The sequence below is a fragment of the Oncorhynchus keta genome, chromosome 15 (assembly GCF_023373465.1).
Source record: "Oncorhynchus keta strain PuntledgeMale-10-30-2019 chromosome 15, Oket_V2, whole genome shotgun sequence".
NCBI lineage: Eukaryota > Metazoa > Chordata > Actinopteri > Salmoniformes > Salmonidae > Oncorhynchus > Oncorhynchus keta.
The window spans coordinates 24,855,150-24,882,479 of NC_068435.1; the positions used below are offsets into that span (position 1 = coordinate 24,855,150).

At 46.8% G+C, this 27,330-nt stretch overlaps 1 protein-coding gene across 1 annotated transcript in view; it reads left to right on the top strand.

The window, feature by feature from the left end:
* Positions 1-2,032: 2,032 nt before the first annotated feature.
* The window catches only part of LOC118394650 (protein patched homolog 1-like), a 35,160-nt gene continuing 9,862 nt past the window's right edge, over positions 2,033-27,330 (top strand). Inside the window, exons 1-12 of the mRNA XM_052463745.1 lie at positions 2,033-2,546; positions 4,490-4,682; positions 13,929-14,118; positions 14,221-14,290; positions 14,429-14,520; positions 20,050-20,245; positions 20,427-20,548; positions 23,447-23,594; positions 24,263-24,394; positions 24,530-24,778; positions 25,025-25,150; positions 26,394-27,285. Of these exons, the coding sequence (XP_052319705.1) occupies positions 2,400-2,546; positions 4,490-4,682; positions 13,929-14,118; positions 14,221-14,290; positions 14,429-14,520; positions 20,050-20,245; positions 20,427-20,548; positions 23,447-23,594; positions 24,263-24,394; positions 24,530-24,778; positions 25,025-25,150; positions 26,394-27,285 (2,557 nt within the window). The 5' untranslated portion in view covers positions 2,033-2,399. The remainder of the gene's footprint in view (positions 2,547-4,489; positions 4,683-13,928; positions 14,119-14,220; positions 14,291-14,428; positions 14,521-20,049; positions 20,246-20,426; positions 20,549-23,446; positions 23,595-24,262; positions 24,395-24,529; positions 24,779-25,024; positions 25,151-26,393; positions 27,286-27,330) is intronic.

Consider the following 27,330-nt stretch of genomic DNA (forward strand, 5'->3'; position numbering starts at 1 on the left):
CCCCTACAGTATGTAACATTGTGTATGTATACTGATATAGTTGCAATTATACATGTATGCTTGTCAAGTATCACACTTCTTTTTTTTAAGTCAGTCTAAATCAAATTGGCAGCCCAATGGTCATCTTGAAGGCCTGGGTTGAAAGCTACATGTTATCCACCAACTGAAATGTTTTTTATAAATTGGCCAAAGGATGCGTAGACTAAAAGAGAGTATGTCTCAGTCTTGTAGGTGTGTGCTAATCTATTTAAATGTGAAGTCATTCTCTTCACAGTTTTTGAACAATGTACAAGATGAAAGGATTATAGAGCTGGGAGGAAATAACCTTAATGGTTCCATAAAGTGGCAACTATTGCTGTTGTTACACATCCAAAGTGCAAGTAGCAAGTTTATTGAACTTATCAGCAGTTTGTTGTCCCATCTTGATTGTTACGTATGCCAACCATAATCATTTGTTGTCATTGAACTTTCTGTAATAAAGTGGTTATCAAGACAAGCACATGGGGGTTGTTTCACTCCTGACTGCATTTATTTATTCAATAGAGCACAAATAATCTATACTTTATATTGCTTTATATTCCATCCTGGTGTATACATGTCTTACATTCACTCTATAATAAACTATATTGCCTTCAGACTCAGGTAAACAAAGTCAGAATGAAGTACTTGACAGTAGGCTGTGACAGGGAGGAAACAAATAACTACCTGGCAATAGTAGGAGGGTCCTGCTCAAACCCCATTAGAAGTGAAATGCCCTACACCGGGGCAAGTAGAACCTGCAGCTGTCAATGTTGAAGACCAACACCACACACACTCATCACAGCTGTTTGGTAAACTGCACAGCACAGTGGAATTAAACATGTCAGTACATCCTTAGCAATTAGGTGTAAATAGACACAACCCCTGCACACATAATACAGTACCAAACAGAGTATATCTTGTTTAATGAAATAGTGAGATTGATATGGGCCAAAGTCAAGCAAAGGAATTCACTTTGAAGCTGTGAACCATAGTCTGAGAGTTAGAATTTGTTTAAACCTATTTTAAAAGTAACATTGAATGTTTTACAGTTAACACTTGGTTTACTTTATAGAGTTGAAAACTCTCATGCCAATAAATAAGGCTAGTTTAGTACACAATTTAGACTATTCAGTCCCTTGTATTTATGTGTGAGAAACTACTCGATTCATTTCTACTTTTATTTATATCCGACTCTGTTTTATCAATAGATGGCATGTGTGATTGCTTCTTATATCCGACTCTGTTTTATCAATAGATGGCATGTGTGGTTGCTTCTTATATCCGACTCTGTTTTATCAATAGATGGCATGTGTGGTTGCTTCTTATATCCGACTCTGTTTTATCAATAGATGGCATGTGTGGTTGCTTCTTATATCCGACTCTGTTTTATCAATAGATGGCATGTGTGATTGCTTCTTATATCCGACTCTGTTTTATCAATAGATGGCATGTGGGATTGCTTCTTATATCCGACTCTGTTTTATCAATAGATGGCATGTGTGGTTGCTTCTTATATCCGACTCTGTTTTATCAATAGATGGCATGTGTGGTTGCTTCTTATATCCGACTCTGTTTTATCAATAGATGGCATGTGTGATTGCTTCTTATATCCGACTCTGTTTTATCAATAGATGGCATGTGGGATTGCTTCTTATATCCGACTCTGTTTTATCAATAGATGGCATGTGTGGTTGCTTCTTATATCCGACTCTGTTTTATCAATAGATGGCATGTGTGGTTGCTTCTTATATCCGACTCTGTTTTATCAATAGATGGCATGTGTGATTGCTTCTTATATCCGAGATAAGGCAATTGGGAGTGTGCAGAACAGCGCAGGCAGCAGTGTGCTGAGTTTATTGAAAGAGTTCCTCTCTCTGACGCCCCCTCGCTCTCCCCCCTCCCCTCGATTTGAAGGGCTGCCTGGGTGGTCTCCCCCTCTCTCCACTTTGGTGAGCTGTTGCTTAGCAGCTAATAATAGGAGATGTTTGCAAAGTAATTTGCCTCTTCCTTGGCCAATGAGAACCAGAGCACTTTTCCATCAAACCACCCTTTTCAGGATTTGCAGAGGGGCTAACTTATCCAAATGTTACTGCTACGGGATCAGAGGCAGACTTAGAGATCTGATCGAGACGTTCCTACTTCGAAACGTTGTTTTATAAGCTATTAGGACGGATGAAGACTGAAGGATCTATACGGATTTGGGCACATAATGTTGGGATGGAGTTGCAAGACTTTGGCTCAAGGAAAGACTAGAATATATTATCCAAACTTTTACCCGGTGGATGCGCTAGTATTCTATCTTGGATTATTGTCGCTTTTGCTGAACTCGCACTGTTTCTCTCTCGCTTTGCTCTGTGCTTTGTTTTCTTGTTTGGACTATGGCCTCGGATCCCAGAGTCCCAGGGGCTGGTGTTTTTGGAGATTTACCCCCAAATTATATGCGTTCTCCGCCGCCAGTAAACTCAGATCTTCTCCGGAGACCCAGCTACTGCCACGCTGCTTTCGCATTAAAACAGATTTCTAAGGTGATGAAATGCTTTCGATGGAATATGGTTAATGTTTCATTCATCGTCTCTGTGAATGAGTGTTATGTTCTGGTACTTTTGCGGAAACTGATGTTATTACTACTCGAATGGAGGAATATCAATTGAGGGAGTTTTATGTCAAAATGACATACAATGTGATATACACGGTGATATTACACTCTAGTGATATACACGGTGATATTACACTCTAGTGATATTTCGGTGTTACATTGTAACATTTACTGGCACGCACTGATTTTACACTTCCAGCCCCGATCCCCCTATGAATGAGAATAACTTTATCCATTCATTTTTAGAAGCAATACAACTCAAAATAGTTATTTCTGCGTGTGTGGGATCTGTTCAACTCTGTTTGTAACCAGATAGACGCAGGGTCCCCGTTGTGGGCTAGTTTGTTTGAAAATGCAGTGGGTCTTACAGAGGAATTCACTGATTACGTTTTATCTGACAAAGCATCACTGGACCGCATGAACGCTTGGAAATGTGTCAAAACTCCTAAGTGAAACCAAAACATCTGTCCAGTGTCTGTACCAGACCGGTGACATTGTTTGTAAAGGAGAAGGTCTTCAGACAGTGTTTTAATTTTAAATTATAGGAGAAGGGATTTTTGGTATAGAAACTGCTTATTGTCAAATCCTTGCATAGCCTGTAAGAAGGTATGTAGCCTATAAAGGAAAGTACGCTATAGTCTACATCACTCCTGACTCAAATATGTGCAATCTTGTAATCTTTCAACTTCCATTAAAAACTAGAAGTTGTGTTAGTGCACAACAGCATTGGGTTTCATATTTTTTTACCAGGAGGTTGTTAGGGGCAGCTGGCTGAGTGTTTAAAAAATGAAATATTGTAAGATTGGACAAAAATCGAAGTACTAGTCCAAGTACACAACAGTGTTCAACTCAAATTGTATTGGTCACACACATATTTAGAAGATGTTATTGCTGGTGGAGCGAAATGCTGTTCCTAGCTCCAACAGAGAAGTAATATTTAACAGTGTAGTACTATCCAAAACGATTCACAACAAAAAACACACATCTAAAAGTAAAATAATGGAATTAAGAAATATAGAAATATTACATTGAGGAATGTCGGAGTGGCTTTGATTAAAATACAGTATAATAGAATACAGTATATACTAATGAAATGAGTAAGGCAGTATGCAAACATGATAGCCTCTATTAGATACTTATTTAATCCTAGTTGTTAATAGTGTATTATTCATGTGTAGTAGGCTACACAAGAACAGCATAGAGTACTTGATATCCCATTTGACAACTATGCTGTTTATTTTTGTTAAGTCCAAACCATGTAACCATAATTGTGATGTCATGGGTTTTTGATTCCATCGCAAACCCCCATGACTCTGGTGATGAGTGGCACCCTGACTTCGCTTGTGCCAACTGTGAGGGCCAATTCCAATCCAAAGACTGGCCATTGCTTTACCCTTTTTTATGTTGGGCCCTCAATGACCTACTATCAAATTAGGGTTCTGGCTGGTTATATTCTGATATTCACATGGTCTCTAGATCTGACATTAGCTCAGTGATGTATTTCACATAGATATGATTTGCTTACAGGACAACTGACATGAAGACTCTCAAGTAGCTGACTAATACAGTAGATACTGTAATGTTGAACATGCCCTTAAGTATGTCACGTTATCACAATGAAAGTCATACTCAAGTTAGCTATCTTATTAGCATAGCATTCTCTGCCCTTGTAGTTGAATCTTAGTAATACTAGAAAGATATGGAGTTTTTTTAAATCTTACAGTTAGAAACAATGTATTCTTCCATTAGTGAAAACTTGTACTCGTCTATGCCATAGCCATACAGTCCATGTAATGCAATATGTTGTTATTAATGTGTAATAACAATGTAATAACACTTTTCTCTCCCTCCATGTTCCTCTTGTCTCTTTAGGGGAAGGCTGTGGGTCAGAAGGCCCCGTTGTGGGTTCGGGCGAGGTTCCAGGCTCTTCTGTTTTCTTTGGGCTGTCACATCCAGCGACATTGTGGAAAAGTCCTTTTCATTGGACTGCTTGTGTTCGGTGCCTTGTCTGTGGGTTTGCGGGTTGCTGCCATTGAGACGGACATTGAGCAACTGTGGGTTGAAGGTGAGTCTGGCGTTTCAGTTTTGGGGTATGGTTTGGGGGGGTTGTCTGGGAAGGGGAGAAAGGGGTCATTTTTTTGCCCAAATGAACTTGTTGTAGACATTTTGCCATCTAAACTACTGAAGGGGGGACAGGAAACTGTACGGGTGCTGTCTGACTGATTTGTCGATCAGTAGTTGAGATGGCTGTTTTTTGTAGAGACAATCCTCTACAGTTGTTTATTCATGATTGGGTGATATACAAAAATGTGTTTGTTTTTCCTTTGTAATCTTTTGTAAACATTGAAAGTTGTGGTACTTTGTAAGATCTGCACTTTTGAGTGTGTTTTTTTGCTGATGCCAAAGTTGCTTTGCATTGGGAATGGAGAATGGGCCAAGATATTCCTACTTTATTGCACACAAGGAGCTAGCATTGGTGTTCACTGCAAATGCAGGCCTTCTCTTGATCTTCTCATCAGCCTTGTATTGTTTGCCATGGTGGTTCCATGATCCATGTTTTATTTGCCCTCCTTTCTGTGTGCAGGCTGGGTTATCGGTGCATATTCGGGCAGCTTTATTTGGTTTTCACACTGCCAAATTCCTTTTAAGCCCCCCTAGGCTTTTGCCGCACTCCTGATCCCAAGAGCAGATGGGCTGTGTGAATCGTTAGCCATCTTTGAGGAGCTGACCCTCCCCCCTCGCTCCCTGTGTGGTCCTTAACTATTCTTGGATTCCATTCAACAATAAAAGCACCCCCTTTCCTACAAAAAATATGTTAATACAACTGAAGATTTCCCACCTGTTTTGCACATTCTAAAAAGAGTCACAGCAGTTGTAGTATAAACACTCACTCAGTATCTGTGTATTTTATTCCGTACCAACACTTTGGCTGGGAAGGGGACTACTACTACTGTTGTCAATGAAATGCCTGTGGTCTGACACACTGTGTTTGAGTTTTTGTCAGATTGGTGAAGCCAAAGATTTTCAGATTTACTTGTCAGATTGTAGTTGAGTTGTCTGAGTCTGACTCACAAACAAGATGTGAAGTTATCGCAGTGTAATTTGTCATGATCACAGTATTTTGGTAATGTACTGGTGTGTATTTCATACACATTAAATAAGCTAACCGTTTGTCTTCTGAAAGGAGGTTGTTAGATGTAGCCATATGGGTTTGTTATGCCTAATCATGGAGTCATTCTGAGTGAAATGCCCAAATGCTGAAAAGGAATGCTGTTCCTTTAAGAGGCAGTGCCCATGTTTCTAAAGTTTCTGCCTGTGTTGTTTCCCCCAATAGCCCATTGACAAAGCTGCTCAGAGTTGAATGAAAAGTAAGTGGTTTGGTAACAAGGAGAGGTTAGATCTTCTCGCACGCACACACACACACACACACACACACTTTTACAAAAGGGAGGAAATATCTCCTAATAAAACAGAGAAGTTCATTGCTCTCTTAAAAAAGATGAATGTCCAAAGAGCATTATTTTATTAATCAACAACTTTAAAAATAGCAAGTGTAGAAGGCTTAATATTTTCTCAGTACAGAACGCACATCTATAGGGTCTTCTTGTCAACACATGCAGAGGTGTATTCTGACCGCATATGTGGGATGAGGGTGCTGATATGAGGCCTCCTGGGCTCACACTTGGCCAGCTGGGAGTTCCTGAGAGCATATGCCCCCCATCATATATCCTCAGGCCATATCTGTCCCCAACTCAACTCCCACCCAAATGTCACGTTTGCCACCATGCTAGTATAGATGTCCGGCTGTTTGTGAAGTCTGACCACCAGGGTCCTTACCTAAGCCTACCCTATACCCTACCTGGCCTACCCCATTCTACCCAACCCTAACCTAGCCCAGCATAATGTGATAAAACTTGTGCCATAGGACAGTAGAAAATAGTGTTTTGGAAAGAATTTGTTTACTGACCCTGATAATGCAAATCCCTGCTGTACACTGTCACTACAGCCTTAGCTGGAACTAGTATGTCTGTTCTGAATGTTGATATACTATTGGTGGTATATAAACCAGTAGTTGGTGCTAGTCAGAAACATATGGGAGTAGGTTTCTTCAAACTGAGGAAAGGTGTGGTAGTTGAACATATGGTACTTGTTAAGGTGTACATATGGGGTTGTGACAGATACAAGCCTAAGCGGTTCTTTCTCTAGGTGGACAGACGACTTCCACTGGTTGGCTAATACAGACAGAGTGCTGACTAATAATGCACGCTAAATTAATCTAAGGAACCTTTTTTTGTTAGTCATATGTTGTTTTCTTTTGAATTTTTTTTTGCTACCTCAGAAGCAATGAAGAGCAAGCAACAACACAGGAAAGGGGGCTAGCAGTCATGGGTGGGACCTGGGGAGAATGTGACCTAGCGTGTATTGTCTGTCGGAAGAAAAGGGGAATAATAAAGTGCAGGGAGATGAGGGTGGGGGTGGGGGAGCATTGGAGTTGAAGGTTTTAGGGGTATACACTTCAACATTTTCCCATTCCCTAAAAACAACAGTATGGCTTCTCTCTCAGGACACATTTCTCTCACCAGTTCAAGCAGGACTTAGAAGAAAAAGTATATTGCCTGGGTAGGGAGTTGTTTTTTCTGGATGTAATATATGTTTAGCTATAGCATTATTACTATGGCAACAGTAGATTACCCAAAAGGTTTGATATTTTGTATTGGGTAAAATATACCACCAAAGACCAGCAAAAAGCTTTGAATAGAGCATTTAGAGTGGAAAATAAATGTTTACATGTAATGTACAAGTATGTACTGGTAGCCCACATGAACTAAACCCATCCTTCTTGACACAGTTTTGATGATCTTGACAGACATGTACACACAGACAAGCTGTGCAAATATTACAAAGTGACTTGGGATTTGTGTTTTAAAAAGAGACTGTAGAGTGGGGAAAATAACATATACAGAGAGCATGAATGACCTACTCCAAATGGCGAACAGTAGGTACCTTCTAGAGCCCTAGCAGCACGAGGGGAACAGTAGGTACCTTCTAGAGCCCGAGCAGCACGAGGGGAACAGTAGGTACCTTCTAGAGCCCGAGCAGCACGAGGGGAACAGTAGGTACCTTCTAGAGACCTAGCAGCACAAGGGGAACAGTAGGTACCTTCTAGAGCCCTCGCAGCACGAGGGGAACAGTAGGTACCTTCTAGAGCCCTAGCAGCATGAGGGGAACAGTAGGTACCTTCTAGAGCCCTAGCAGCACGAGGGGAACAGTAGGTACCTTCTAGAGCCCTAGCAGCACGAGGGGAACAGTAGGTACCTTCTAGAGCCCTAGCAGCACGAGGGGAACAGTAGGTACCTTCTAGAGCCTTAGCAGCACGAGGGGAACAGTAGGTACCTTCTAGAGCCCGAGCAGCACGTGGGGAACAGTAGGTACCTTCTAGAGCCCTAGCAGCACGAGGGGAACAGTAGGTACCTTCTAGAGCCCGAGCAGCACGAGGGGAACAGTAGGTACCTTCTAGAGCCCTAGCAGGACGAGGGGAACAGTAGGTACCTTCTAGAGTCCTCGCAACACGAGGGGAACAGTAGGTACCTTCTAGAGCCTTAGCAGCACGAGGGGAACAGTAGGTACCTTCTAGAGCCCGAGCAGCACGAGGGGAACAGTAGGTACCTTCTAGAGCCCTAGCAGCACGAAGGGAACAGTAGGTACCTTCTAGAGCCCGAGCAGCACGAGGGGAACAGTAGGTACCTTCTAGAGCCCTAGCAGCACGAGGGGAACAGTAGGTACCTTCTAGAGCCCTAGCAGCACGAGGGGAACAGTAGGTACCTTCTAGAGACCTAGCAGCACGAGGGGAACAGTAGGTACCTTCTAGAGCCCTAGCAGGACGAGGGGAACAGTAGGTACCTTCTAGAGCCCTAGCAGCACGAGGGGAACAGTAGGTACCTTCTAGAGCCCTAGCAGGACGAGGGGAACAGTAGGTACTTTCTAGAGCCCTAGCAGCACGAGGGAAACATGTGGACGTTTCAGTGTTTGGAACAGTTATCTAAACAAAAATGCAAGGTAAATGCTATAATTAATCAGAAAATACACAGTTTTCCAGTTCAGGGTCTGCTACAAGAGAATGAAAGGTCTATGAGGCATTATTGTAGGTGAATGGCAAGCCACAGTGCCCCAGCTAGATAAATAAACTCCAACTGCTGAGCCTCAGACCTCACCAGTAGAAAGAACAAACAAGGCCAGAGTCAACCTGGGTCAGTTGAAAATGTTTATTTCAACCCCCTCCCTCCCTTCCTTCGTTCCCCCCACACCTCCCACTACTCTGCAATCCTCCAGCCTCAGTCCTCTCCTCAAGGGGCAGACACAAGAGCTGAATGCAAAACCTCACCAGCTCCCTCAGTTATTGAAGTCTCCATTAACCGTCCACTGTGGACAGAATTATAATATACAGTGCTAAGTTATATCCTTTTTGGAGATATGCAGTATTAAAGCAGTGACTCATAGCCACTCTATCTTTTCAAGTTATGTAGTGTTTATGGGACTTGGCTTTTTTACATGTATAGTTACATTTCAGCACTATATGTAACTGTAGACCTGTTTAGCATCCTGTATTTTATGTTGCCAGTCCTTGCAGACACTGGTGTGCATTTTTGAGAGTGCTGAAGGCCTATCCCTGTTACAGACCTGCAAGCCCAGTCTCACACATCTCCTGTATAAATCTCTATTTCATTCACTTGGACAGTTTCTTAAATCCTGCCAAAAGAGATTGTTCTCCTTGGTCAACTTTAAATAAAGTGACACCAGTCACCTTTTTGGGTAGAGTTTGCCCATTTTCCTCTCCGCTTTGCACCCCCTCTGGAAAAAGAAGAATGGAGAAAAACATTTTCTTTGTACTTGGTGTTGGGGGGGATGGTCCTTGGGCTCAATAAATGTATTTCTAGGCTGAATGAGACCAGCAATTTGGGACATTTTTGCCTTTCACCGTGGGATGAATGTATGTTTCAACCACACATTAAGCTGCATTAGCAGCCAGTGGAGTGCCTAATGTGACTATTTTTCGCAGCAGCCAACACTAGGGATGATTAGCATAATTAGTACAGGCAAGCCTATACATATGGAAATGGAAAGTGCCTAAATGCCAACACCAGTGGAAATTTATGTCAATGCTGACAGAAGTATCAAGATCTGAATAGATTATAACTGAAACTGATTCTTTTTGCCTTTCGCATTCAACGGTATTTTTTCAGTTCTTCCTCTCAAATTGAACTTAATTTTTCATCCTCTCACTTTTTGGGGTGAAGGAATACCTCAGTGTCCTCTCCTTTTACCACCTTGTCCAATTCAGACCCCCCCCCCCACAGACCGACACACACTGTATTTCTCGTTAAGGTAGAAAGCCAGGCCCCCAACGCCTGCATTGTTTTATTTGCTGGGAAAAAGTCTTGGTCCATTTGCTTTTGTTGTGAAAGTTCCCTCTTTATTTTTTCCTGCTTGTTGGGAAACATCTGAAAGAAATTCAGGAGGGGAGTGACAAAAGCCTGTATTCAATCTCTGCTGCTCTGCCTGCTTTCCCTCAGAATTAGGAGCCTCTCTATCTGCTAAGTAACACATTGAACTGGGTTGGGGAGGTTCTGCTGATTCTGTAAAAGGATGGCCTACAGAAAATGGCAGTAGAACTAAAGCTTGATTTCAGCAAAGACTTGTTTCGCTCTCTACCAGCCAGGGCCAAATCTAGCCCTCTGGTTTTATACTGCATGCTTTTTTAAATGGATAACAAAGAGAGGGGAAATGGGCAAGATGACAGATTGACAGTTCCTAAACAGAACCATTCCAGCAAAGTCTATTTTCTATGTGAATGTATTTAAGTGAGGGAGTGAGTGAGTGGTGAGGCTGTGTGCGCATTTGAGTTTGTACATCTGTGATTTTGTATCCTAGAAGGTCTAATCTGTGCTACAGTACAACACCGTATATTCTTTGTTTTATTCCTTTGGCGGCTGAAGCAGGTAAAGCATGTCTCTTCCTTGTGGGACTTCCTCCAAAGCAGCATGGGTCCTTTCAGTGGCCTCCTAATCCAGCTAATCTGGCCCACAACACTTTGAAGGTGGTCTCCGCTAATGGAGACTGGAATTGGACCTAGAGCTTGCATGCGAATGGTGCTGCTGCTGGCTCAGTCCTAATTGGGTTTTTTGTGATGGCGCCTAAAAGTCTCTGAGCGAAGCTGGAGAAGTAGCTCGGCTTCTTGTGTTGGACTTCTTCCTCATTTGATTGGCTACATTGTGTTGCCTTTGACCAACACTTTTTGAGTTTGATCTCAACTGTTTACAATCACTAAACCTGTGCAGATGGATAGGCAGACAACATAACAGACAGGCATGGAGAGGGTATACATTGATACAGTACAGTATGGTACGGTTGTCTCCTGTGAGGTCTGTGGGTGGTGGTCTTTTCCTGGGTGGTGGTGGGCTGGACATGAGGGAGATTGGAGCTGACAGGGTCCATCAGTGGTCTGACACCAAGGAGCAGGGGTCTTTATCTCCTTGGTTAATTACATGCCACTTTCCATACTGCCCACTGATAGGGGAGCTAACATACAGACACAGACACAGACACAGACACGCACCTGGCCCTGGGTCCGGACGCTGGGTGGGAGGCCTTCTCCCTGAAACCTGCTACCATTGTCTCTCTGCCTCTGGCCAGCCCCAACCCCCAGCCTTCTCCTGAGAAGAAGTGAGAACCCCATCTGGATGGAGATTAGCTTCAGCTTTAGCATAGGAATGGCTATGGTAGGCAGTCCTCGCTCCACTATGTCTGTGATATAAACACGTTTGACTGATGGATAGTATCCCTGCATATGCTTGCAAGATGAGATGGACCATAACTGGGGATTAATTGGTCTGTAAAGGGGGTGTCACCTCCGGGGGTTGAAGTGAAAAATGGAACAGAGGGAGAACAAATAGAGGTGCTTTTCTTGGAGTGGCTTTGTGAAGAAGTATGAGCTCCCTGATCTCTTCAACTATGTTATGTTGATATGATTTACTGTTATCTCATTTCCCCATCCAATATGGGATTGCTGAAGGACACTGAGAGCTACATGTCTTAGGTCTTGACAACTGTCTCTTAATTAAAAGTTATTTTGGCTTAATGCTAACCCTTCACATCGGTTTCTGCAGGTTTCCAAAGGACACCAAATCCAGACAGTTCTCTATAAATTTCTGCTTTGTGAAAAGTATTTGGGCGCCTGTCTCTTTAACGGCTCCTGGTTGCAGGCTAAGTGGATCAGAACAGAGAGTGGAGCAGAGAGTGGAGCAGAGCAGAGAGTGGAGCAGAGAGTGGAGCAGAGCTAGTGAAGCCTCCATCTGGTGAGTGGTTGAGCTTTCTCTCACAGAGCAGAGCAGTGACTGAGTGTTGGGCCGGGGCCCCAACCGGGGTTCTAGCTGGGTGGTCCAGATGGGCGGAACGAGACACAAATAGCTATAATTTACTTCAGGATCCCTGTAATTACAGGCCCAAAGCTTGAAAGTCAGTTCCTGTAGATGTCCCAATGTATTAAATATGAGCACAATGTCTCAAGTCAAACAAGTGTCTGTTCTTAAGTCTGGTTTGATTTTAATCAGAGTTCGAAAACAAGTTAACACGTACTAGTGTGAATGTAACCTGAGTGTTTCAGGTTGTTGTTCATTGGATAGGACAGTTTGTTCATGAGTGGCACCAAGGCTGACTTCAAAAGTGATGGCTTCACGAACATAAAGCACTTTGCTTTTGATTATTTGGTGCATGGGCACATTCTGCATGATCACAAATTACATTAGCTTACCTTCTTTTATGAATCCACCAGTAGGCTATGAAGGCTAGAAGAAAGCAGTGAAAGATTGTGATGTGTTTCCAAGCCAGTTATAACTTGATCTTACACTTCGAGACCCGTTTTTCTCCTCCCTCAATTAGAGGAGCTGGCTCAGGATTTGGGGAGGTGGTGCGAGGAAGACAGACAGGACGAGAGAGAGGGAGAGATTCGGAGAGGCGAGGTGGCCACAGTGAGAGCCAGCCTCTGCGGGATTGTCATGTAGTGGAACACGGAGGGGCAGACGAGCCCACTCTGATCCAGAGCGGTGTGTTTCATGTGCCCTTGGCATGGCCACAGATACCCTGCTCACTCTTTTCAGGGCAGCCTCTGGTAATTAGGGGGCTGGACTCCAAAGTTTCCTCTCAGGGCTTTGATGCTTTCAGCCCGGCTCTGCATACCACATCAACAGAATTTCTGCCTCGTTGTTCTCCCTCATCCAGCCCTGGCACCACCTTTTGTTCTTTCTCTCTCCTAGTTTCTCCCTCTCCTTCTCTGATGGGTTAGTTCTGGTATGGTGGAAGTTTGCTGTAAAGAATGGATAGCATATCGTGCCTTGGTTTTTTACTGAAACCGTCTGTCTAGGCTGTGTTTTTGGCTGTTTCTGTTTCTTACACATTCAAGCCCCAGGTGAAACAGACTGTGAAACTGGGGATGGTGGTGCTGCCATTCTGTGTCGTGCCGTGTTGTTAGTGATGGGGTTTGGGCACAGTGAGGAGGATTTCCCTAACAGGACACATCTGCTTCACAGAGGGAGCCAATGAGAAGCTTTGACTCATTTCTCTTGGCTAGACGTTTTGTGTCTGAAGTTCCTTCAGAACCAACATTGGCAAGGGTGTTGGCCAATCTGTGTTCATGTGTGTGTACTGCGTTCACTACACTCACGCGACACTCATTTCAATGCAGGGAGCCAACTCTGAACTTGTTTGTGTGTCTGCAATGCTTGTTGCACTAGTCTGATAATAATATGAGCTGTGCATAGTCATAATCAGCCGATTTCTCCCCGTCTCTCTCTCTCTCCATCTCTCCACCCCTCTCTCTCTGCTGTGGTCTCTGTATCACTTGGGCCCATGCCAAGGTCTCTGGTTTGAACTACACAGCTATTTAGAATCTAAGTCTTGGAGAGTCGGGAGGAGGGGTTGGCAGAAAGTTGGACATTTGAAACTCAGCCTAATTAATGACTTTTTTTCCCCCACCACCCTGGTTGCTATTGAATTAAACTGTGAATCTTAAAACTGTCTTCAAAAGTCTTCAAAAGGGTATATTTCTAGAACTGTACAATCTGTGGACCTTTCTGTTCTTCACTCTCTCTGTTGATTGACGTTTCAACTTGCGTCATGCTTCCTCTGCAGTGGTAATGAGGCTGAGCTGTCTTGCCACATCGCAGCGCAATGACCATAAATAACCCGATAGCTCTTATATACGTGAGAGATGAGATTAATCTTTAACCCAATCCATCTCTCTTCTTCTCTCTTCTAGCCGGTAGCCGAGTGAGTCGGGAGCTGCGCTACACCAAGGAGAAACAGGGAGAGGAGTCTGTGTTCACATCACAGATGCTCATACAAACCCCTAAACAGGAAGGGACCAACATTCTGACCCAGGGTGCTTTGCTGCTTCACCTGGAGGCAGCGCTCTCGGCCAGCAAGGTCCAGGTGTCTCTGTTTGGAAAGTAGGTAGACCCATGGGATCACTGGTGATTACGTCACAGCTAAAGAAAGGGGGTTGTCTGGGCTCACATATATGTCATGTTCTGTATGTCTTCTCTCCTCAGATCATGGGATCTCAATAAAATCTGCTACAAATCTGGTGTCCCTATCATAGAAAATGTCATGATTGAAAGGGTAAGTTGATTTTTTTTTTAAGGAAATATCCCTGCCTGTAATTTTTTGTCCATGACTATTCACATGTATGTTTTTATTCTGTATTATGTACTCTTGATAGTTTGCTTAATAACTGATGAATGTATCCATGGTTTGCAGATGATTGACAAGCTGTTCCCCTGTATGATTGTTACCCCACTGGACTGTTTCTGGGAAGGTGCAAAGCTACAGGGGGGGTCAGCATACTTACCGTAAGTTCCAGAATAATTGTTCTTCAAATGATGCAAATTGTTTTCTTCCATATTGCTTGGAAATACAGAATGTGTTTTAGTGTTTATACGAGTCAGCTATCTTGAATTCCAGTATTAGAGTTACGTTAGGGCCCGTGCCCAGCCAGCTTGGCCTCTTTCACCTTATTCATACGTTGGGTTTGGCAGGGGCCAGGGAATGTGACTTGGCTACAAAATCTCAATTGACCTCCTGGTTCTCCCACACTCTTCACAACAAGAGGCTTTAGTTTGGATCCAATACAGTGGCGACGGTAATAACCTACAGTGGCGGCGGTAATAACCTACAGTGGCGGTGGTAATAACCTACAGTAGCGACGGTAATAACCTACAGTGGCGGCGGTAATAACCTACAGTGGTGGCGGTAATAAATCAAATCAAATCAAATTTATTTATATGCCCTTCGTACATCAGCTGATATCTCAAAGTGCTGTACAGAAACCCAGCCTAAAACCCCAAACAACAAGCAATGCAGGTGTAGAAGCACGGTGGCTAGGAAAAACTCCCTTGAAAGGCCAAAACCTAGGAAGAAACCTAGAGAGGAACCAGGCTATGTGGGGTGGCCAGTCCTCTTCTGGCTGTGCCGGGTGGAGATTATAACAGAACATGGCCAAGATGTTCAAATGTTCATAAATGACCAGCATAGTCGAATAATAATAAGGCAGAACAGTTGAAACTGGAGCAGCAGCATGGTCAGGTGGACTGGGGACAGCAAGGAGTCATCATGTCAGGTCGTCCTGGGGCATGGTCCTAGGGCTCAGGTCCTCCGAGAGAGAGAAAGAAAGAGAGAAGGAGAGAATTAGAGAATGCACACTTAGATTCACACAGGACACCGAATAGGACAGGAGAAGTACTCCAGATATAACAAACTGACCCTAGCCCCCCGACACAAACTACTGCAGCATAAATACTGGAGGCTGAGACAGGAGGGGTCAGGAGAATAACCTACAGTGGCGACGTTAATAAACTACAGTGATGGCGGTAATAACCTACAGTGGCGGCGGTAATAACCTACAGTGGCGGCGGTAATAACCTACAGTGGCGGCGGTAATAACCTACAGTGGCGGCGGTAATAACCTACAGTGGCGACGGTAATAACCTACAGTGGAGGCGATAATAACCTACAGTGGCGACGGTAATAACCTACAGTGGTGGCGGTAATAACCTACAGTGGCGACGGTAATAACCTACAGTGGAGGCGATAATAACCTACAGTGGCGGCAGTAATAACCTACGGTGGCAACGGTAGTAACCTACAGTGGTGGCGGTAATAACCTACAGTGGCGGCAGTAATAACCTACGGTGGCGACGGTAATAACCTACAGTGGCGGCAGTAATAACCTACAGTGGTGGCGGTAATAATCTACAGTGGCGGCGGTAATAACCTACAGTGGCGGCGGTAATAACCTACAGTGGTGGCGGACATCAAGATGTGACTGAATAGCCGGTTAGCCTTGTTGTTAGGAAGAGGCCTACTTCAGTCGTCACCTATGCTTTTCCTGTCGCGGGGGCTAACCCCCGCACACACGCACACACACACACACATACTGCCATGCACACACAGTCCCCCGGCCGAGTAGGGGAAGGCCCTCATGGAAAGGGGACAGGGGAGGGAGGGAGGGGATGGCTGCTACTGGGTGGGTTGGTAAAGGAGGGAGGGAGGGAGGGAGAGATGGTTGCTACTGGGTGGGTTGGTAAAGGGGACAGGGAGAGGGAGGGAGGGAGGGAGGGAGGGAGGGAGGGAGGGAGGGAGGGAGGGAGGGAGGGAGGGAGGGAGGGAGGGAGGGAGGGAGGGTGGGGGGAGGGAGGGATGGCTGCTACTGGGTGGGTTGATAAAGGGGGCAGGGAGAGGGAGGGAGAGATGGCTGATACTGGGTGGGTTGGTAAAGGGGAGAGGGAGGGAGACATGGCTGATACTGGGTGGGTTGATAAAGGGGGCAGGGAGAGGGAGGGAGACATGGCTGATACTGGGTGGGTTGGTAAAGGGGACAGGGAGAGGGAGGGAGAGATGGCTGCTACTGGATGGGTTGGTAAAGGGGACAGGGAGAGGGAGGGAGGGAGGGAGGGAGGGAGGGAGGGAGGGAGGGAGGGAGGGAGGGAGGGAGGGGGCTGCTACTGGGTGGGTGGGTCGGTAAAGGGGGCAGGGAGAGGGAGGGAGGGAGAGATGGCTGCTACTGGGTGGGTTGGTAAAGGAGACGGGGAGAGAGAGGGAGGGAGGGAGGGAGGGAGGGAGGGAGGGAGGGAGGGGGAGGGAGGGAGGGAGGGAGGGAGGGAGGGAGGGAGGGAGGGAGGGCTGCTACTGGGTGGGTGGGTCGGTAAAGGGGGCAGGGAGAGGGAGGGAGGGAGAGATGGCTGCTACTGGGTGGGTTGGTAAAGGAGACGGGGAGAGGGAGAGATGGCTGCTACTGGGTGGGTTGGTAAAGGGGACAGGGAGAGGGAGAGATGGCTGCTACTGGGTGGGTTGGTAAGGGGACAGGGAGAGGGAGAGGGAGAGATGGCTGCTACTGGGTGGGTTGGTAAAGGAGACAGGGAGAGGGAGAGATGGCTGCTACTGGGTGGGTTGGTAAAGGGGACAGGGAGAGGGAGGGAGAGATGGCTGCTACTGGGTGGGTTGGTAAAGGGGACAGGGAGAGAGAGGGAGGGAGAGATGGCTGCTACTGGGTGGGTTGGTAAAGGGGACAGGGAGAGGGAGAGATGGCTGCTACTGGGTTGGTTGGTAAAGGAGACAGGGAGAGGGAGGGAGAGATGGCTGCTACTGGGTGGGTTGGTAAAGGGGACAGGGAGAGGGAGGGAGAGATGGCTGCTACTGGGTGGGTTGGTAAAGGGGGGCAGGGGAGCCTTTGGGTCAGACAATGGTAAGCATTCTTTCAGTTTACGAGTGAGTGTCCATCAGTGAGGGGGCCCTGGAGGGGGGCTCAGCTTTGTCAGCAACGAGTAACACTGTGCATTCTCATGGTAATCGCCCGGGCTCCGAGCTGTAAGTTGTCCAACAAATAAAAAGTGCATTATTCAAGTCTTGGTCCCCAAAGAGCGTATAATAAATTAACAGTGGAGTTTGGTTATTTTACGATGCTTTTTACCATATTCCTTGCTAATTCTCTCTAAATTGATAGTTACATTCTCTTTCACTTTCTGTGTATCAAAAAGTTTGATTATAAATTCTACTAAAACCAATAGTTCAATTTAAGAGTCTGGTTTTGAAACTAGTTTTCTGCAGCCACATGCCTGCACATTGAACAACAAACAGTGTTTTCTCCTGTTTTCACCCAGCAGGCAGCTCTCTCTCTCTCTCTCTCTCTCTCTCTCTCTCTCTCTCTCTCTCTCTCTCTCTCTCTCTCTCTCTCTCTCTCTCTCTCTGTCTCTCTCTCTCTCTCTCTCTCTCTCTCTCTCTCTCTCTCTCTCTCTCTCTCTGTCTCTCTCTGTCTCTCTCTGTCTCTCTCTCTCTCTGTGTCTCTCTCTCTCTGTGTCTCTCTCTCTCTCACTCTGTCTCTCTATGTCTCTCTCTCTCTCTCTCTCTCTCTCTCTCTCTGTCTCTCTCTTTCTCTCTCTCTCTCGCTCTCTGTCTCTCGCTCTCTGTCTCTCTCTCTCTGTCTCTCTCTCTCTGTCTCTCTCTCTCTCTGTCTCTCTCTCTCTCTGTCTCTCTCTCTCTGTCTCTCTCTGTCTCTCTCTCTCTCTGTCTCTCTCTCTCTCTTTCTCTCATGTAGTGTGAGAGGAGAGAGTAGGGAAGAGCCTTTGATGATCACAGATCCACAAGTATTCCCCTAAATCACAGTGTTGAAATATGTTCTTAAAAATGTCTTTGTTGTTATTTATTTGCTGTTTCTTTTTGCTGTTCTGAAGAGAGCTGGGGGTGGCCTGGCCACTGAGGCTAATGCCCCTCTAGCTTCCGCTTCAGTTCAGCCGAGTTTAATGCAAAAAGAGGGAGAGAGAGAGAGAGAGAGAGAGAGAGAGAGAGAGAGAGAGAGAGAGAGAGAGAGAGAGAGAGAGAGAGAGAGAGAGAGAGAGGAAGAGAGAGGGAGAAAAAAATCTTTAGAGAACAAAGAGCAGCAATCTATGGAAAAACAAAAGGGCCTAGGCCGGTTCACTCAAGCAAAAAATAGCAGATAAAGGAGCCTCTCTTTGCAAGCAGGAGCAAAGGCGCTTGGTATGTGGGAATGGGAGACTAGCAGCTTTATTTGAAGCCACTCTCTTCATGAATCATTGGAGTGAGGTTGGGCCCAGAGTTAGGACACTTCGGGGATTCCTTTCTCTCTCTCTACCAACTAAAGTAAATGGCCTCGAAGTATCTAGATAAAAAAATATATATATACTTTTTATATGATTGGTACAACATTATTTTATGACTTGTAATGTTCCGAGTTCTAGTTTTTGTGTTCACATTATTTTAATATAGTTTGATTATTGGATTTTTTGGAGGTGCGAGAATGTCAAATTAGAACATAAAATCGACCAATAGGGTTATATATTTGCCATGAGACATCTTTAGATTATTGTAAGAAATAAATGGTACAATTTTAACACAGGACAAAGTCAAAAAGATTTTGATGATCATCTACAGCACCTGACTACTCCAGAAAATGGAGACATTACGACCTATGCAGCCGAGGCCATTTCCCGTTGTCTGGTGTATTATGGGTAATGTGATATGATTTAGATGTCACAAGGGCAATCTTGTAAAGCAGGGGTGCTTCCTCTTGACAAGTACTCTCCTTGTATTAGTGGGAGCCACTGAGTTAGCGCACTGTACAAAGTTGACTTTGTGCAGCCAAAGCTGTCAACTGACACCAAAGCATTATCCCTCAGGCCACATAATTGCCTGCTCTTTGGGGCAAATTATAAATTTTGCATGGGAGGAGGACCCAAAGGCAGCAGCAGCAAAAGGCTTCAGGATTAGGCCTTTTGAAAGGCTCTGTGAACATCACACCACTAAACAGTGTGAGAGGCAGGCAGGCAATCAGCCCGGCCTCCCAGCAGAGAGAGCACACAGACAGGCTCCCTGCTCAGCTCAGCCACCAGCCAGCCAGCCCTCTCACTGCTCTACTGCAGCGTTATCAAGATGTCTGCGAGACAGAGGTAATTGTTATGACTTGATGCACAAAGTTAAGAAATAGGAGCGAGTAGCCTGCCGCCGTGCCTTTCCCTCTGCATTGTGGCCCCGTGTAACAGGATAATAAACGCTACTTTATAAACGCAGCATCTGCAGCTCCTCGCCACCAAGGAGAGTACGGGAGAGGCAGGGCAAGACCAGAACCACCCAATGGCATACAGGAAGGCAGGGAAGTCTGGAGGTGTAGGAACAGTGGCATGGGGTGCAGCTGGAAGAGGAAAGGAAAAGGAAGATCCAGAAGGTTCTGTAGAAAGAGCACAGCTGAACTGCACTGGATAGGACTATATATAAAGACATGCAGTGATGCAGATTGCTATGTCCATGTTATCTCTCTACTGTGCCCTGCGACTCCCTCTGAGCCTGTATGCTTCTCTGTTCCTCTACAGGGGGATGCCTGACATCCAGTGGATGAACCTGGACCCTCTGAAGCTGATGGAGGAGCTCAGCCAGTTCACAAGTCTGGAGGGCTTCAGGGAAATGCTGGACAAGGCCCAGGTGGGTCACGCTTATATGAACCGCCCCTGCCTGGACCCCAACGACCCCGAGTGCCCCCTCAGTGCCCCCAACAAGGACCTGAGAGAGGTAAGCTAGCGCCACCGTACCCCTATCCCCCTTCCACCGCTCTCCATCTCTGCCTCTCTATCTCCTTCCACCACCACTCTCCCTTTCTTTTAAAGAAGAGGGTATTTTAGTGAGCCCAATGTGCCTGGTTGTTAAATAAGCTAACTGTTGGCCCTGCCTGTCTGTCTGTCTCCCTCCACAGAGTCCTGACATTGCCGGGCGGCTCCAAGGCGGTTGCCACGGCTTCTCCAAAAAGTTCATGCACTGGCAGGAGGAGCTTATCCTGGGCGGCCGGGTCAAGAACACCCAGAATGCTTTGCAGAGGTAAGAGGGGGAGGGGTGTACACCAGGGCCAGGGGAGGATTGAGGGTGAGTGAAGGGAGTGGAGCGAGGACAGGGAGGGCCTAGCTAGTAGTGAGGAATCCCTCTGAGTCCTAAGAACCTCACACAGCCGAAGAATTTCTCTGAGTCCTAAGAACCTCACACAGCCGAGGAATGCCTCTGACTCCTAAGAACCTCACACAGCCGAAGAATGTCTCTGAGTCCTAAGAACCTCACACAGCCGAAGAATGTCTCTGAGTCCTAAGAACCTCACACAGCCGAAGAATGTCTCTGAGTCCTAAGAACCTCACACAGCCGAAGAATGTCTCTGAGTCCTAAGAACCTCACACAGCCGAAGAATGTCTCTGAGTCCTAAGAACCTCACACAGCCGAAGAATGTCTCTGAGTCCTAAGAACCTCACACAGCCGAAGAATGTCTCTGAGTCCTAAGAACCTCACACAGCCGAGGAATGCCTCTGACTCCTAAGAACCTCACACAGCCGAGGAATGCCTCTGACTCCTAAGGACCTCACACAGCCGAGGAATGCCTCTGACTCCTAAGAACCTCACACAGCCGAAGAATGTCTCTGAGTCCTAAGAACCTCACACAGCCGAAGAATGTCTCTGAGTCCTAAGAACCTCACACAGCCGAAGAATGTCTCTGAGTCCTAAGAACCTCACACAGCCGAGGAATGCCTCTGACTCCTAAGAACCTCACACAGCCGAAGAATGCCTCTGAGTCCTAAGAACCTCACACAGCCGAGGAATGTCTCTGAGTCCTAAGAACCTCACACAGCCGAAGAATGTCTCTGAGTCCTAAGGACCTCACACAGCCGAGGAATGTCTCTGACTCCTAAGAACCTCACACAGCCGAAGAATGCCTCTGAGTCCTAAGAACCTCACACAGCCGAGGAATGTCTCTGAGTCCTAAGAACCTCACACAGCCGAAGAATGTCTCTGAGTCCTAAGAACCTCACACAGCCGAGGAATGCCTCTGATTCCTAAGAACCTCACACAGCCGAAGAATGTCTCTGAGTCCTAAGAACCTCACACAGCCGAGGAATGCCTCTGACTCCTAAGAACCTCACACAGCCGAAGAATGCCTCTGAGTCCTAAGGACCTCACACAGCCGAGGAATGTCTCTGAGTCCTAAGAACCTCACACAGCCGAAGAATGTCTCTGAGTCCTAAGGACCTCACACAGCCGAGGAATGTCTCTGACTCCTAAGAACCTCACACAGCCGAAGAATGCCTCTGAGTCCTAAGAACCTCACACAGCCGAGGAATGTCTCTGAGTCCTAAGAACCTCACACAGCCGAAGAATGTCTCTGAGTCCTAAGAACCTCACACAGCCGAGGAATGCCTCTGATTCCTAAGAACCTCACACAGCCGAAGAATGTCTCTGAGTCCTAAGAACCTCACACAGCCGAGGAATGTCTCTGAGTCCTAAGAACCTCACACAGCCGAGGAATGTCTCTGACTCCTAAGAACCTCACACAGCCGAAGAATGCCTCTGAGTCCTAAGAACCTCACACAGCCGAGGAATGTCTCTGAGTCCTAAGAACCTCACACAGCCGAAGAATGTCTCTGAGTCCTAAGAACCTCACACAGCCGAGGAATGTCTCTGAGTCCTAAGAACCTCACACAGCCGAGGAATGTCTCTGACTCCTAAGAACCTCACACAGCCGAAGAATGCCTCTGAGTCCTAAGAACCTCACACAGCCGAGGAATGTCTCTGAGTCCTAAGAACCTCACACAGCCAAAGAATGTCTCTGAGTCCTAAGGACCTCACACAGCCGAGGAATGCCTCTGATTCCTAAGAACCTCACACAGCCGAGGAATGTCTCTGAGTCCTAAGAACCTCACACAGCCGAAGAATGCCTCTGACTCCTAAGAACCTCACACAGCCGAGGAATGTCTCTGACTCCTAAGAACCTCACACAGCCGAGGAATGTCTCTGAGTCCTAAGAACCTCACACAGCCGAAGAATGTCTCTGACTCATAAGAACCTCACACAGCCGAGGAATGTCTCTGACTCCTAAGAACCTCACACAGCCGAGGAATGTCTCTGAGTCCTCAGAACCTCACACAGCCGAGGAATGCCTCTGAGTCTTAAGAACCTCACACAGCCGAGGAATGCCTCGCATGAAGCAGGATCAGTTTCCTCCTTTGGCCCCTGCGTGGGAAAGATCAATCAAACATGATGGACAGCCACATAAACTAAAGACAGATTTGTTGTGGAGAGAAGTGGGGGAAAAGGCAGCCTCTCCTTTAAGTCAGAGAATGAAAAAGGGGACGCCAAAGATAATTCCAAATACAAGGGTGTACCACCACACATTTCTAATGCTAAGGATATGTAAAACATCTTATTATGTAAGACACATTTCCTGGGCTCTGTTATGTATTATGAATGATTTATTTTATTTCAATTTAATTTAAAACCACAACACAAATGTGAATGGATTGACAGTGTTGGGTCTCTGCCCAGATCACGACCCTGGCAAATATGGAGGGAGGGATACAGTCATTTAAAGCCACAGAGTTTTTTCCATGATATGACTTACGATAATCTCATTCACATTTTTAACACCACAACTCTCACATCGGTGCCAAGTTGCCTTCAGGTCCATCTGTGCTCGCTGTGGAAAAAGGCATCAAGACACCTGCTTTCACCCGTTCAGGCAATAGAGCCTGTATCTGCATTCAGAAACACTAGCCAACAGCTGAATTCTCCACCCGTTTCTCCACGTACTCTGTATAGAACCACCGTTTGGTTGATATGCCACTAATCACTACTATTTGGGGGTTTTGAATGTGGAGAACATGACTCCTCTGTGTGGTCTGAGCTCACTTGGCTGCAGGCGTCTGACGGTGTCTCTCTCTCTCTCTCTGCCTCCTGCAGTGCGGAGGCCCTCCAGACCATGTTTCTCCTGATGAGCCCCAAGCAGCTCTACGAGCACTTTAAGGACGACTATGAGATCCATGACATCAACTGGAACGAGGACAAGGCCACCGCCATCCTGGAGTCCTGGCAAAGGAAGTTTGTAGAGGTATGTTTGGGTCAAAAGTGGCACACTCATTAGTGCACTACACCTGGTCAAAAGTATCAAACTATATAGGGAATCGAATGCCATTTGGTATGAAGCCTATGTTTCTGGACCCTAGCGCCCCGCCTCTGCCACCTGCACCTTTCAACAACCTGTCTTGACCCGTTTGAGTAATATGCCGGCAAATAAGAAATCAGAGAACAAATCATAGAGCGTTCTTTGGGTAGGCCTCAGGTCGGCTTGTTTTTCCCTACTCCTTTAAATTTGAGTCATGCTGTTTACCCACCACAGGCATAGAGGACTGGCTTTGGCCCAGGGACTGCAACCTCTGCCTGAATTCCATCAATCCTCAACTGCCTAGTAAACAGAGTCCTCCAAGGAGGCCACTGACAGACTACCAGTTATAGGAACAAGCTGTTTTTGTGATAGCTGACACCCAGCATGCTGACTGAAGGAGTGGGAGGGTCATGCCTCCACCAATGCCCGCTCGCAAGAGAGGAGAAGAGGGAGAGAGTGAACGGGAGATGAGGAGAGGGTCACTGTAAAAACAAAGTGCAGGGTGTTGGGTTCCCCTAAGGTTGTCGGCCATTCATGGTGCTGATGGAGTAGCTTGAGAGACCACGTGATCTCATTTATCCCCTTGACCCATGCTCTCTGGTATTCCCCCCCAGGTGGCTCATGGCAGTATCCCCCAGAACTCCACTTCAGAGATCCACGCCTTCTCCACCACCACCCTCAACGACATCATGAAGTCCTTCTCTGATGTCAGTGTCATCCGGGTGGCTGGAGGCTACCTGCTCATGGTAAGAAGTAGTAACCAACTCTCTCTACTGTAGGTTCATCATTGATATCAGTGGTTCGTTACAGATGCATATTTGCCTGTGCTGAGTTCAAAGTTCAAATCCTCACCCTCTCTCTTCTCTCCCGTCCTATTCCAGCTGGCCTACGCCTGTGTGACCATGCTCCGTTGGGACTGTGCCAAGTCCCAGGGGGCCGTGGGGCTGGCTGGTGTGCTCCTGGTGGCTCTGTCTGTGGCAGCTGGCCTGGGGCTGTGCTCTCTGCTGGGCCTGTCCTTTAACGCTGCCACCACACAGGTTCTCCCCTTCCTGGCTCTGGGGATCGGTGTGGATGACATGTTCCTTCTGGCCCATTCCTTCACTGAGACTGGCATCAACATCCCCTTTAAGGTAAGCTAGCGACCTCCACTCCCCAAGCCCCCTAGTTCAATCACCTGTAGATCCACTGTAACCTCATACTTGGTCTCTGTCCCAAAATCATGGCTCTGGTCAACATTAGTGCAGTATACAGGGAATAGGGTGCCATTTGTGACGCATACTTAGTTATATTAGTTAGAATGACAACAGTTACTTATATTAATGTACTCTGGCTGGCCTGGCACTAACCGTTGGCTGTGTTTTGGTTTACCCCTGCAGGAGAGGACGGGGGACTGCCTGAGGAGGACTGGCACCAGCGTGGCGCTCACCTCCATCAACAACATGATCGCCTTCTTCATGGCAGCCCTGGTCCCCATCCCAGCACTGCGTGCCTTCTCTCTGCAGGTACTAGACTGTGCTGTATTCCCCACTGTTTACACTGCCTAGCTCTGCCATGGAACCAGGAGTGCCAGGCACCCGCGCTGAAGGAGACACACATAAAATTGGGCCACATGCTTTTTTAGAAGTGACATTCATTAAGGGGGGGGGTGTCTTTGTTCTTTTCTCACTGCACCCTTTATCTCACTCTCTCACCCTTTATCTCACTCTCTCACACTTTATCTCACTCTCTCACCCTTTATCTCACTCTCTCACTTTATCGCACTCTCTCACCCTTTATCTCACTCTCTCACTTTATCTCACTCTCTCACCCTTTATCTCACTCTCTCACTTTATCTCACTCTCTCACCCTTTATCTCACTCCCTCCCGCTCTCTCTCTCTTTCTCCCTTCTTTCCTTCTTTCTTTCTTTCTTTCTTTCTTTCTTTCTTTCTTTCTTTCTTTCTTTCTTTCTTTCTCCCCTCTCTCCCTTCCTCCCTTTCTCCCTCTCTCTTTCTCCTGTTCTCCCGCTCTCTCTCTCTCTCTCTCTCTTTCTCACATTCTCTCTATCTCTCACTCTCTCTCAGGTGGGGAGGGTGGAAATAATCAGAGGAGGGAGTGGATCAGTATATCACTGGGCCGTCACCCTCTAGCTCTGTGATCTACCCGCCTCTCCCTGGGTGGTCTGTGGTGCAGTGAAACCATACCAACTATAATGTCAGCCCCAGGGTGATAGAGTAGAGCGGTAGGAGGGGTTCTGCACAGACACGCAGAGAGGGGAAGGGGGATACCTAATCAGTTGCACAACTGAATGCATTCAACCAAAACGTGTCTTCCCGCATTTAACCCAATCCTTCTGAATCAGAGAGGTGTGGGGGGCTGTCTTAATCAATGTCCAACTGCCTTGCTCAAGGGCAGAATGGCACATTTTTCCAACTTGCCAGCTCTGGGATTCGATTCAGCGACCTTTCGGTTTCTAGCCCAACACTCTTTAAAGCAGCAGCGGCCTCAGTTCCCTGGCTTGTTGACTATTTTCGCTGGTGATTTAGGGAGCATTTTTTTACTTTGTTTGTTTTCTTTTACTTTCTGGGACTGAATCCGAGGCACTAAAACAGCAAGAGAGCTTGAATGTAGAGCCCTTTTTTGTGGAGCTCAAGAAGGCAGCTGTGGAGTTGGGTGGCAGCATTGGAGCGAAGTCATGAACAGGGTTGGCCCCTCTCCTAAACAGTATTTCTCCCCCCCCACCTCTCTCTCTCTCTCTCTTTCCCTAGGCGGCCATTATTGTGGTGTTCAACTTTGCCATGGTGCTCCTCATCTTCCCGGCCATTCTGAGTTTGGACCTGCACCGTCGGGAGGACAAGCGTCTGGACATCCTGTGTTGTTTCTATAGCCCCTGCTCCTCCCGGGTCATCCAGATCCAACCCCAGGAGTTCTCCGATGCCAACGACAACACCACCACCACCACCCACAGCCACGTGCCTGGCGCCCAGACTACAACGACCTACACAGGCTCCACCATCATTACCAGCACCCAGATCACCACCACCGTCCAGGCCTTCACCCAGTGTGATGCGGCAGGCCAGCACATAGTCACCATTCTGCCCCCCACCTCCCAGATCTCCACCAGCCCTCCCTCTGTGTTGGTGGCCTCCTCCCCTGTTCCCGCCTCCCCCACCGACTCCTACGGCTCCCAGCTCTTCACCCCCTCCAGCTCCACGCGGGACCTCCTGGCCCAGATGGACGAGTCCAAGGAGGCCAGGGAGTGTGTTCCACTCCCCTTCTTCCGCTGGAACCTGTCAAGCTTCGCCCGGGAGAAGTACGCTCCTCTCCTCCTAAAGCCAGAGAGCAAGGTGGTGGTCGTTGTCCTCTTTGTGGCTCTGCTGGGGCTCAGCCTGTACGGAACCACCATGGTCCATGACGGACTCTACCTGACCGACATTGTGCCACGCGACACCAAGGAGTACGACTTCATCAATGCCCAGTTCAAGTACTTCTCTTTCTACAACATGTACCTGGTGACCATGGACGGCTTTGACTACGCCCGCTCCCAGCGTCTCCTCATCCAGCTGCACAACTCTTTCACCTCGGTCAAGTATGTGGTGAAGGACAGCGACCAGCAGCTGCCCCGGATGTGGCTGCACTATTTCCAAGACTGGCTCAGAGGTAAATACAGTTTAATTAAAGGAGACCTTGTTTTTTTTTTCATTC